The sequence below is a fragment of the Coffea eugenioides genome, chromosome 11, assembly GCF_003713205.1.
Source record: "Coffea eugenioides isolate CCC68of chromosome 11, Ceug_1.0, whole genome shotgun sequence".
Classification (NCBI taxonomy): Eukaryota; Viridiplantae; Streptophyta; class Magnoliopsida; order Gentianales; family Rubiaceae; genus Coffea; species Coffea eugenioides.
In genome coordinates this window covers 470,686-483,990 of record NC_040045.1, presented here as the reverse complement: position 1 = coordinate 483,990, position 13,305 = coordinate 470,686, and the positions used below count along the sequence as shown (strand labels likewise).

Here is a 13,305-nt window from a genome sequence, read left to right as displayed (position 1 = left end):
AGGGAGAGAGGTCCGATGTGGAAGAGATTCACAATTGAGGGGGAAATTGTTGGGATATCAAGTATGAATCAGTATCCCACATCGGAAAGAGATGAGTAGAATGAGAAACATATAAGTGGGGAATGATCCATAGACCCAATGCCTTAAGGTTTTGGGTTGAATGTGGTGTCAAGCCCATGGTTGTGGTTTCCATTCAAACTCATGGTTAAATTCTCCCCGAGTTTGGCTTTCTCAGAGCCCAACACAATTCATTCATACTTTTCACAATACCTTCTCATGGACTTTGCATACAATTAGTTCAAAGCTCAGACCTGGAATACCAGTATATTATATTAACTGAAAAAGTCAATGTATTCAGTCATAGAGTAGTTTGGGGCTACTTTAGCAAATATTACGTGCTAAGGTTGTGTTTGGATTGCATTTTCCGTGATTTTTTATGAAAAAATTACTGTAGCGATTTGATGTATGTGAGGAAAAAAAGTAATAGGGAAATGTGATCACGGAAAACAACGTAATTTTTCGACGGAAACCGGCAATCCAAACAAGGCAATATGCCTAGCACTTGCAACATATAATCAATGCTAATTTTGGTTTTCTTAGGCATAGACACATTTAAAAAAAGAAAGTTTTCAATTGTACTATGAATCAAAAGTAATTTTACGAGGCTCATGATGCCTTCTTGTTTCGGTTATTTATGCATTTTCTTACTCTTTTTTTTTTAAATATATGTAAACCAATGCCATTACATCCAGAAATAATTAGGAAGCACAAAATTTGTAAAATTCCTCATATAAGTTTAGTGATTGTTTGGCGCCTCCGCTTCCGCAGAATCGTTTGGTTGCTTCCTCATTTGTGTTTGGTTTTTGCTTCTGGTTGAATAATTCTAAAAATAAGCCAGTCACTACATTGGTTACGTGATGCTGTCAAGAATCTCATTGGCTGGTCTTTGGAATAGTGTAGGCGTGCATGGTTTTGGATACCGCATTGCAGAATAGTCCTAGTATTTGACTTCTGTCATGATGCTACTCTTGCAATATTCTTAGTCAAAGTGGAAATTTTTGATAAATTGAGGCTTTTGGGATTTGGGTGCAAGAAGGTTTTTGAAATCTCTTGCGAAGAGAGAGTTTGGAGATTTTGAAAAAATTTTAAAAAATCAACTCCTTACGAGAAGAGAAACACCCTACTTAGAAAGAGAAACTCTTATATAGAAAGAAAGGGTCAATCAAATAAAAATCAAGAAATAATATTAGATTATACCTCATGCGAATTCTTAAACATTAACATCTCAATTTTAGGTCATGCAATTGGGAGCTTTTACAATATTCAGGCAACCAACGCACGTCCTGTTCTTGTTGTAAACCTGAAGCACTAAGTTCTTCTGTGGATTGAATTCAGGGGAACCCATCACTTCAATTTTCACAGCCGGAATTTCTAAGCCATCATTAAGCGTTAATTTAAACGGCCTAGACAATTTATCCGAATTCTCGTTATTTAAGTTCTATAACCGAATCCGATATTGCAAATTTTACACATTAAAAGCACTAATGACAGATTCAAGTGTGAATAAAAACAAAGGTGTTGGAGGTAAAATGTGTAGGCAGAGAGCTAGTTACAACAGATCATAGCAATCATGAATTGTTAATAGCACTGTGCTTGCTATTACAGCTTATTTCCAAATTTAATTTCACAAACTATATGATACAAATCTTGCACAGCTTCTACAATTTCACTGTATTTCACAGAAAACGATATCGCCGTAATGGCAAAAATTGAACTAACATGAATCTAATTGCTTGGCAGTCCCCAGCAAAACAGAGAAGCTATTAGGAACCCACCAGCTTCAGTTGAAGAGAATAGAAATTAATGACCAGCTTCAGAGTTGACACCAAAACTACAAGTCACCTTAACCAAATTGCAAGCAGAACTACAACCTAGTCTGAGCTGCACTGGCTGCAGATACCATGTCTAAAGCTTTCATAAAGAAAGCATATGTCAAGGCATCTTCCTGAAGCTTTTCAAACCTGTGCAGCCAAGTAAAGTGATGTTAGATAATGGAAGAAAAGATGATGTTGGCAATGAGAGGTATGATCAGTCTAGCAACAGCTAAGGGAATACTTTCCAAAGACTCTCTCATGCTACGTTTCTAGAGGACAGCCTCATGGAAGTTTATTCAACCCCCAGCCACTTTGACTAATGAGGGGCCCTAAATTGGTCTTGCTATAGATATATCCAGATGAAGATAAAGGTTTAGTATCACTTCTTTAAAAATATTACCCTCCCTAGCTTCATTTCTGCAAAAAGTAATTGTGGTTATATGGCTTGCCCTTTCAGCCGATGTCCCAGCTTTGTTATTCCTCTCTCAAACCTACAACGTCTAAGCCTCTGCACCTTATCGTAAAGCTGAAAATGGAAGAAAAGCACCTCTAATGGATTGATAAGACAGTTCCTCGTCATTGTGTTAACTTTCCCATCATTCATCTAACCAAAATTGAAACTGAAGATAAAAGTCAGAAAATACCACGAATAATAGAGTTCGCTAAGAGTTCACTCCTAGTTTGTACAAATAAAGTAGATACCCTGAGAGAGGGCCAAAAAAAAAAAAATCCAGACCTAATGAGTTTTAAGAATCGATACAAGGCCAAAAAGCATTTGCTTTATTAGTAACTAAGCTTGTATGAAAAAGCAAGGTTGTGGAAGGGACTCATAATCTTTTGAGATTGGTTTTTCTTGAAGAAATCAGTTTTTCTTGATACCATTTGAGATTGGTTGGGCCTGCAACACCACTGCCAAAACCCAATTACAAGTCCCCAAAGTATTCTCATCCCAATTACTGCTCTAATTGATGGTTTGTATGCTTGTGGATGATGCATGATAATACTTCTAGATCGCAGAGGAAAGAATAAAGGGTAAGTACCTTCCAGACTTTGAAAAGTGCCCTGCACCAAGTTCACATTTGAACAACAGCAGATTATTATCAGTTTTTGTATCTCTCAACTTTGCTACGTATTTCGCAGCTTCAGAATACATAACCCGCGGATCTGTCACAACATGAACAGGTATCATCAGGACCAGGAGAAGAGATTCCCCCCCCCCCCCCCCCCCACCACCAGAAAAAAAAAAAACCCCCACCCTAAAGGGAAAAAAAATACCAGGAGAAGAGATTCTGCTAAATCACTCTAGATTCTCCATAATGCAAGTTAAATACAAAAAATATGGCAGTGAAGGATAATTTAAAAGAGAAGATAAAAATCCACGATTATTGCGTCAGATAAAATAAACTTTCAAATATATGACAGGTGCTGATAATTATTGAATCAAACTGTATCTTTCATGTTATCCTCTCACAGTAATGGATCCCAAGATCAGACAGGTATCTAATTGTAAGTTGTAACTCGTAAACAAAACCATGACATAAGAACATAACACAAATACTGTACTAAAGATCTGCAATAAGGCTTTCCATTGCAAGAGATAATTCCAACAACTCACAGCCATCAAGTATTTCATCCCTCCTCGCAAATTCCTCAAAAGCATGCAACAAAAGATTTCACCAGCAGAATGATTTTAATATGCAACTGACTAGCTGACTTACCATTACCTTTCTCACGAGCCTCATTTTTTTTACTTTTTCCACAATTTCTATTTTCATGCAAATAGTTTAGTTTCCAAAGGACAAATTCAAACTCTTACCTGAGTTGACCTAAATGGATGATAAGCAAGAATGGGCATTCACTAGACTTAAGATTGCTGTAAGCAGCAACCAGGAAGGAGAGAAAAACATATTCTACTAATGTTTTAAGCTTAAAATTTAGGAGCTTGCACAATTCTGAATGTGCAAGACATAACTCTCTCGCAAGGCATATCTCAATGTCCTTGACAATTTACAGATTTAACCAAAACAAATTGCCAAAGAGCCATTAACTTCATTGTCACAAATGCCACATTCCAATTTTCAAGTAGAGACCACTGTTACATGCAAGGATAATGCCATCTGTGACTGAATTTTAATTATTTAAGCCCCCCACCAGTGTTGGGTTTTGATTATGTATGTCCTAAGACTTGAAACTAATATGTTGCATTTGATGGTTACACATACCATTCAAACCAGCAGTAACAAGAATTGCAGGATAATTTTGTGCCTTCACCTGTTCAGCAGGAGACAGACTTAGTTCAAAAGCTAGTGTAAAACAAACAGAAATCAGCTAAAGAAAAGGTTACCTTAGCAGAATGAAAGACCATAAAGAAAATTATACAAGAAAAAGGAAAAGAAAAGCAGTTTGTTACTGACATTATCAACAGGGGAATATGACTTCATATAAAAGTAAAACTCTTCTTTGCGAGGATCACCCCATTCCTGCAACCATTCAAGCGACTTTCTTAGTTCAAAAATACAAACTGCACAAACATCAAATCTCAAACTTCAAATAGAAAATGAGATCGCGCTTGATTAAAAAGTTAAAATTTTGCAATGGGAATAAAATACTAAAACAGAAGTGTTGAATAAGGTCCACGATAGACCTGATGGGAAGACAATTTGGGTGGAACTAGTTCAGGAGTTTCAGAATAAATCTCAATTGTAGCGTTACAATTATTATTACATCAAGTAAATTCCTATCCGGATACCCAGCAAAAGACGGGAAACGTCAGTCCTGGACCTAACTTATCCTAGTCATAGACTCCAAAGATCGGTTATGTACATACAAATGCAACATGTAATTGAATCAGATAAAGAATCTATACTTTCTCAAAACAGGCTCAGCAATTTGATTTGTCATACTTCCAAGATATTTACAAAAGATCTCTTTTCAATGTCAACCTCATAAAGAAGGGACATCCTTTCATAGGAAGGTAGAAAACCGGTGTAAGAAAAAACTTGCAAAGTTAAATAAAAGGATATAAGCAAGAGAGGGGTTTAAAGGACCTTCTTGTCAAGGAATAATGGAGTAAAACAAGATAGAATTTAGAGGCTTAGATTGTTTTCTAGCCTAGTTTTCAACCTAAATTAAGGAATCAGAAATGCTTAGACATGTATGACAGTCAATATATGGCTACTTTAAGCTATAGATGAACATACTGGTTCTCACACAGAGCATCATTTGGAAATTCCAGGAGACGATATCAGTTAATAGAATATAACAGAACCACACTCTAATTGGTTTTCCATTTCCATAAAGGATATAATTGACAAGCAAGGCTGGAATATACAAGCTTAGGATAGAATCTATGAAATCTAATAACTTGTTATAAGTTGTACACGCAGACATCCAATAAAAATGTAGATGTTTGTCTACACCTGTATAATAGTTCCATCATTTTGGACAATGTGTCATTGGCCCATGGACATGTTTTAAATTAGCCATCCATAAGGAAATATTTGGATAGGCTATTTAGCATATGATATAAATCAGAAATATCAGCCAATATATATGAAGATGATGCTTATTGTGTACCAGATCTGGTAGACTTATGCTTTTGCCACTTACCCAATAATCAGATAACTACATCTTTTTTCTTTGGCAGGAAACTTAGATTGAAGTAAGAGCCTAGAGACCATGACAGCCATACTTTTCTGGTAATATCTCTACCATGTATAAACTCACGTAGGATATTCAAGAGGCATGCAATGACTTACTTTTAACGACCATAATTTTGGGAGAACTAAGCAATCAATGCATGTGCGAAATCTTTCCAGAAACTAAAGAACTTGTGCTCAAGAACAAGATCTGGACATGTACTCGCTGCTTAGCATGAATTCTAGATTTCTTTCAAGTAAATCAAGCTTAAAAATGTCCACAGTGTTTTTATTCCTTTTAACTATAATGTTAACTTATTCTGAGTTAAAAAAAAGTTAGTGCCAAACGCCATTTTTTCTTTTCAATACTCAAGGACAAAGGCAATTGCTTGTGATTCTTTTAGCATCAGTTTTAGGTATAAACTTCCTCATGTACATCTCAAAAAGCTAAAACCAACTAAAAACAGGTCAACAAAACAAAAAAAGTGTTGCACGTGGAGGCTTTAGAAAAATCCCAGCAATATAACACTTAAACAAAAGTCAAATAACCAGTGCCAACATGACTAAAGTAGTTATTAAGAGAATTCCTTTTGTCCAACTTCTTTCACTTCACTTTTCTTAAACCCTCTTGAGACCCTGTACTGCAAGAACTGTACATTGGATACGTTTTTTGTCATTTTATACACAAATGGACAGGGAAAGCCTTTCTCTCACTGAAGGGAACGTAAATTCTTCCTTCTGATATGTGTATGCATGTATGACAGCAAAAAAACGATGTGACCTCACCAGTATTCCATATTCAATGCATTAAAGCTATTTCATAAACTTACCATCCTTAAAGAAATACTACATGATTGATGCTTCAACGAAGAAACAACGCATCCGCATGATGAAATAAATAGAAAAAGAAGGAGAGTAATCAAATCAGTGTCTCAGTTAGGGCTATCTTATTCAAGCAAACACAACTGGTATTCAAAATGTAGGCCTAGATTATACATGCTTGCAAGGAAAGAAACTTCATCTCAGAAACTCATTAACTTCCTTTATCTGTGTGGACATTATATTAACGGGAATACCAAATGCCTCTATATCAGATATAATCTCTATTTGTTATCTTGACATTATAACATCAAATAATAATAATGTAACTTGATCCACATCAAAAACCCTAAGAACCAGAGAAATTATTACATATAATTCCAGGCCAGTTAAGTTGAATAATACTGAATACAAAGTCATGAACCCTAATTAAAATAAAGGCCACACTCCATAAAATTTTGGAACTGCAACTTCAGCTTTTTCACAACGGCCACTATACCATGTAACATTCTTATAAGAACTAACCTCCCACTCTGATGTCGTAAGAGGGATGGTTGGATCCAGCATTGTGGTTACAATATCTACAAAAGGAACTCCAGCAAAAGCAGCCTTGAATAAATCAGGCCTCATATTAAGAACAGCACCAATTAGCAAACCACCTGCACTTCTTCCATTGATGCATAATTTTTCCTTCGTGCAATATTTCTTCTCTATTAAATATTCTGCACAAGCTATAAAATCTGTAAAAGTATCTTTCTTCTTCAACAGTTTCCCATTTTCATACCACTGCCTCCCCATATCTCCCCCTCCACGAACATGAGCAATTGCATAAATGAAACCCCTGTCTAACAAAGATAACCTTGACACCTTGAAGCTGGGATCTATACATACCTGTTCGAAAATGAGATATGTCATCAACAATCTCAAAACTTTCCATTGTAGATTATGAAATATTAGATTATGAAAAGTCCTATCAAATTATTATTAATATAATTGTTGTCAACAGAAAGTTTTACAAACTTTCATGGATGAAAAATAAACAAATTCATGCATGAAACATTTGGATTAAAATTTTAGAAAACAAAAGCAACTGCAACCTAACAGAAAAAACTCAAATGCATAGATAAGACAAGGCAAACATGACTATCATGGCACCACATGATTTCAGTTACTCTCTTACAAGATAAATTTCACGACTTGAAAAGTAGTAGTACACTACAGTGTGCAAGTTGAGTCTTATGCCTTACATAAGATGAAAGTTAGAGGAAGGGAAGAAAACATCCATAGAGATAGAATTAGATTGAATGACCAAACAATGATGTAATGCTAGAAGTTTTAACCACATGCACATGAGAAGATGAAGACAGTCACGTTCATGTCCATGCTTCGTAGAGATGGGACAGTAAATCATCTTTAAATGTTTTACATTGAAAATAATCATCTTTAAATGTTTTGAATAGAAAAGCCCTACTATGCTGGAAAATAAACACTCCATATGATGTATGCATTCAGACGTAACGCCTATGTTTTCTTCCAAGATATTTTTATCACAAAACAGCATATATTCCCCTTCACATCGAATAGAAAGTTTGTATTAATGTTATGTTACCTCATATGAACCATAGCCATAAAGGAGAAGTGGATCAGACCCATCAAGCTTCACAGAATTTTTTCTGTAGACAACTGATATAGGAACTTGAGTGCCATCAGAGGCAGTAGCCCATTGCCTTTCAGTCACATAATTCGATACATCAAAACCTCCTAACACCTGTTTCAGATACCAACAAGAGACAATTGTAGTAATTTTAGGAGAAAAACTAAATGATTTTCAACTATGGAGATTACAACAATACTTGAAGGCTCATAGCTCATTGCAACGAGAAATAACAAATAATTGATAAGTATCTTAATCTAATTTTCCAGCAAAAATAGGTAAAAGTCAACTAATGTGCTCAATCAGGATTCATCCAGTAAAAGATTCATGGAAGGATTTTTCAAAGCAATTGCAATAGGATTATCCCATGCATATGCATAGCCTATGGATCACCAAATGAATGTAACAGATACTCCAAAACAAATATGGACGAAAGCAAGAAAAGTAATGAGAAATAATCAACATCAGTATAGCTTAATAAAATCATAAGAGGATATAAGCACTAATTTTAAACACACGCAGTTTGTCATGGCACTGGTTGAATTTTTGAGCAATTGTACAATGTTCACTCAATGTTTTCCAGAATCGCTTTATAAGAACATAAAATAGGTAACAAAAACTTTTTGTAGAGCAGAAGGTAGCAATAAAGTTGGAATATAAGGAATGCAGATCCTAGAGCATGAAGGTAGAAAAGAGAACAAATTCCATGGAAGCATCTCACTCAAATATGTATATCTGAGCACCATATACGCCCAAAACCAGTGTACATTTACCCCCTTTTGGGAAAACTTTGTAGTGAAATTAAACGAGTCTTATTCAACCTTCCATATTGACTTTTTAATTTGGACATCTCACTGTTCTTTTGAGAAGACAGAAAACATGCCAATGAAATTAAAGGAAACCAGGCACTAAAATAGAGATTTCTCAGAAGTTGAATGGCTAGGAGATAAAATGAGAATCAAACTTTTCTGCATCATCTAGTTGTTCACCAAAACCAATGAAGAAACAATTGCATATTCAAATACAACAGGAAAAGCACACTCCTAGGAAAAAATAAACCTAGAAAAGTAAACAGTTTGAATCACACAAAGAAGAAGAAGATCAAGAGTTAACTTACAGTTTCACTCTTTTTCAGAACTGATAGTCCAGTGTTCATATCATAATCATATACAGAGAGTGGTCTCCTCAAGGAACTATATACGAACCGTAAAATGCTGGAACAAAATTGTGATTCCTCTGGATCTATATAATACACAGGATCCGCCAAATCAACAGTTCTACCACCTTGAAGCCTTTCAAGTGGCTCTCCAACAGTTGGAAGGTGATATGTAGTTAATTTCACCAAACCGTTTTCACGCTCATAGACAGCAAGATGATCACTAAAAAGTTGTATGTCTTGGATCTTTATACTAATAAGCACAATTACAGGAAAATGCTTTAGACCAGGAACTTAAACAAATGTTATATACAAATAAACATTTCAATTCACTGCAATTTCTCTACTAACTAATAAATGAAAGAGTATGAGAAGGACTACTCGTAATTATAGCTCTGTCAAACTTTAAATACACAGAGATCTCTCTTTTGCTATGAGAAAGATGAGGTGAAGCGCCCAAAGCACAAAAGCATATTGAAACTAAATGGCAAACATAACAGATAACTCAACCTGTGTCAGCACAAGAATTGAGTTAATACTGCTCAAAAATTTGTCTAAATTATAAAAATGGTGCAAATACTCGATGAAACTTTACAGAAATTTTTACAAGTGCTTTACAAATGTTACGGGACCTTCATCGAGAAAAGCCAAATGTTTTTCCAGAAAAATACAAAAGTTAATGAAAAGTTAATTCAACACAATAGAACATCTTATGTTTGCCCATGTAAGATCTGAAATACCTAAAAAAAATGATCCCTTAGTTTCGGTATTTATACAGTGAAATGAGAAGATGCTGACGGGTTCATCCTTTGCCTTGTACTCAGAATGAGAAGTCCCACAAATGTCTCAATAGGTGATAATAAGAGACAATAAAAATGAAAAACTTGCAATATTACCTTGGTCTATGTGGAAGAAGAACTGTGATTGCAGATGGATTATCAACAGGGCATCCAAGTAATTCTGAATTGAAACATTCATCTGTTCTCCTTTTAATGAAGAAATGATTTCCTCTATGACTAACTGATGTGCCAATACCAACCACACGAGGAGTCACGACTGTCAGCCCATTTTCAGGTTTGGAAGTGTCAAGATAAAAAACAAATCTTGTAATTTTACTCTCTGATGAGACGAATAAATATTTCTTGCTCTCGGATGCTTCAAGATCTAGTGAAAACATGTCATCCTTTTCATGATAAAGGCAAGAGTCAGCTGACTGGTCTGTTCCCAACTTATGCAACCAAACCTAGAATGCCAAAAAAATGTGTAAATATGCATGGTTTTGGATAGAGTAGAAAATGTTGTGCAGCAATTCTCTTTGCAGTTACTAAACCGTACTAAGTTGTCTTCCAAAATATACCAGGGAAGTAATCCGTAGTCCAACACTAACAAAATAAAAAAGATCAGCAAGTCTTGTTAAGAAAGGTATGTAGCAACATCAAATCCTACAATTGCACAATATTTTGTCTTCAACAATTATCAGATGCGCAAATCATTTTCAAGCCAAAAGTAGTATTTTGAACTTAGCATCCCAACAGGTTCAGAACAAATGTACTCGACCACTGGACAATCATGGAATACTTTAGCTTTCTTTGGTTCTGGAGCTTAAACTGATTAAAGCACAAACATAGTTTTCCTAAATTCATTAAGCAAAGAACAAGAATAAAGAAAGGAGAATCTTCTATTACAGGAAAAAAACAAAAAAATAACCACTGAATCCAGTGGGAGTAGTTGACAGCCTCAACAAAAACAAACTGGATAGGCAAAACTCCTAATCATTTTCAAAAAAAATAAGTGACTGGACAAAGAAATGGACCACGTAAATCAGGCTTACACTCTGGAAATCATATTGGTCTCACAAATGAGAAAAGACAAACTAAGTATCACCATCCTTAAGCGTTTCAAGCATGCAGCTCCAAGTTAAACCTTGTACCTTGTCAGGCCGGAGGATCTCATCCATGGTGACGTAAACTATGGCTTCATCGCCAGCCCACTCAATATAGCTTGTCATACGCTGTAAAGGCTTTCCTATTGGTGCTCCTGACTCAGCATCAATGATGTAAACAGTATAGATTTCATCTCCTTTAGTGTCTTCAGCATATGCGACTAACTTGTTATTTGGACTGACCTAAAAAGAAGAGTAATACAAGTAAGACTAAAAGAGAAAGTAAAATGGACCAAAACTGATCTTTCTTGCAATGAGAAGACACTCTTACTTTAAATTGACCAATATTGTAATACTTGTGCTCTTGAGCTTTGAGATTCTCATCGAGGATAATATGCTCCGGAGGAGCATCTGGTCCAGCTGGCATAGTATCATAAACTGACAGTGGAGCTCCATCATTAGGTGCAAGGCGCCGACAATGCTGGCTATATTCCTTTCCCTCCAATGTTCTTTCATAGTAGTAATAAGGCCCTCTTCGAACAGGAGCAGTTATGTCATCTTCCTTGATGTGTCCTCTTATCTCAGCATAGATTTGATCCTGTAATTGTTTAGTCCCTGAAACAAAAACTCAACTACATGAGTATATCTATTTCACAAAAGAGGCAGATTCTTTATTTTATATCCCAGTGGTTACATATTGTATCCCCATTAGCCATTCAATCTTGTATCAATCACGATTCACTTAAAAGCTTACTATTAATTTCATTCCTGGTTCATCGACAGATAATTCCACATAAATCACTTCAAGAACCATTAAATAGTGTATTTTACTTCCGCATGAATATACATACCCTCTCAGTCAGGCTGAGTTTGGTTATCTATCAGAACTAATATTATTTTAGTACTTGAGGATTCTATTAAATTCAATTTTAAGCAACGAAACCCCTTCCAAACATTACAGCTGACATGAGTAACAATAGCACTTTTGCTCCTGAATATGATCATATGGAGATAATAGGCCCAAAATTATTAACTCAAATACAATGCTATTTACAATCCTCTCTATAATTAACTAATTAGGTAACGCCTTTCATCTTCACTCTGACAAATGTAGAAATGATTAATCCTTAAAAATTAAAAAAAAATGAAAATCAACTGAAAGAAGAACAAAAACTAAACATGAGTCAAATTTGAGTCATACCCAGTCAAGCTTTTCCCAAAACAGTAAAATAACACCAAATAGATTCATGAATTATTAACAAAATGAACGAACCAGACATGACGAATTCGGTATAAGCATTCTCCTGGTGGAGATAACCGAGGACCTCAGGGTCGGATCGAGAGTCATCGCGGAGCCAATAGTAGTTATCGACTCTGACGTCTCCGAACATCTCCATTTCGTGCCTCACCTTCTTCGCCACAGGCACCGGCACCGGCGCCGGCGATGCCGAGGAAGAAGTAACAGTCGTCATGGATGTAGTAACCGTCACCGCTGGTGAGTGTGATGGCGGAAAGACCGGAGCAGGAGGAGAAGAAAGAAATGAGAAGGGAAATTTTGGGAAGTCTTTTTTTTTTTAATTTGCAATCTATTTTTGGAAGAAATGCAGTTTTAGTCCTAATATTCAACACCTATTTATGAGATTTTAGTCCCTAGAGTTTGAGCAAAAATAAATCTCTAGTTTCCAATGGTCGTCGCCTATACCATTTTAGTATCTAAAGTTTCTTTTTTTTTCCAAAAAACTAGGAGGCAAGAACCGCGCGTCGTGCGGTAGGGATGAAATTGTGAACGCCCAAAAGAGAAAAATGGAGCTAACAAGGAATTTGTAAAACAAGGGTTGAAGCAGTAAAAGATTAGTGGCAGGAACTAACAAAAGTCGATTGATCAGAGAGAACCCATTTTTTTTTTCGGTTTCTTTGGCCAATATGTTGATTATTGCATCCTAATATAGGGACGCTCTACCGTACTGGGGAGGATGAAGCAAACCTAAATGCTTGGAAAATGACAGCATTAGCCCAAAAAAAAAAAAGGAAAAAATTTACTCACTAACTAACTGCTGCTACCGTTAGGTCATTTCCTTATTACATCTCTTTGACAGTGCAGTGCAGGTGTTAATTTAGTAGGAGGTGGGATGATTTTTGGACTGCTGCCATTTTATTCCAAAGAAAGAAAAAGTCCCCAAGTGTGCACTTTTCCCTTGAAGAAAAAAACTGCTACGAATTCTCCAAGATCTTCTCTTGCTCTCAAAGAACATCATTAAATTTATGCAATGCTTGTTCTTATC

General features: G+C 35.7%; 1 protein-coding gene across 3 annotated transcripts; it reads right to left on the bottom strand.

Annotated features, from left to right (window-relative positions):
• Positions 1-1,622: 1,622 nt before the first annotated feature.
• On the bottom strand, positions 1,623-12,568 carry LOC113752929 (protease 2). Of its 3 annotated transcripts, XM_027296984.1 has the most exons (11): positions 12,297-12,564; positions 11,355-11,638; positions 11,072-11,266; positions 10,038-10,384; positions 9,103-9,394; positions 7,941-8,099; positions 6,857-7,222; positions 4,289-4,354; positions 4,097-4,145; positions 2,915-3,038; positions 1,623-2,021 (listed from the first exon to the last, which is right to left on the bottom strand). In XM_027296984.1, the coding sequence occupies exons 1-11, from the start codon at positions 12,493-12,495 to the stop codon at positions 1,925-1,927; spliced, it is 2,178 nt and encodes a 725-aa protein (XP_027152785.1). In that variant the 5' UTR covers positions 12,496-12,564; the 3' UTR covers positions 1,623-1,924. The 3 variants fall into 3 exon arrangements, with proteins under 3 accessions (XP_027152785.1, XP_027152786.1, XP_027152787.1); XM_027296985.1 differs by lacking the exons at positions 1,623-2,021; positions 4,097-4,145 and having other exon boundaries at positions 2,919-3,038; positions 12,297-12,568; XM_027296986.1 differs by lacking the exons at positions 1,623-2,021; positions 2,915-3,038 and having other exon boundaries at positions 4,097-4,177; positions 12,297-12,568.
• Positions 12,569-13,305: the final 737 nt, after the last annotated feature.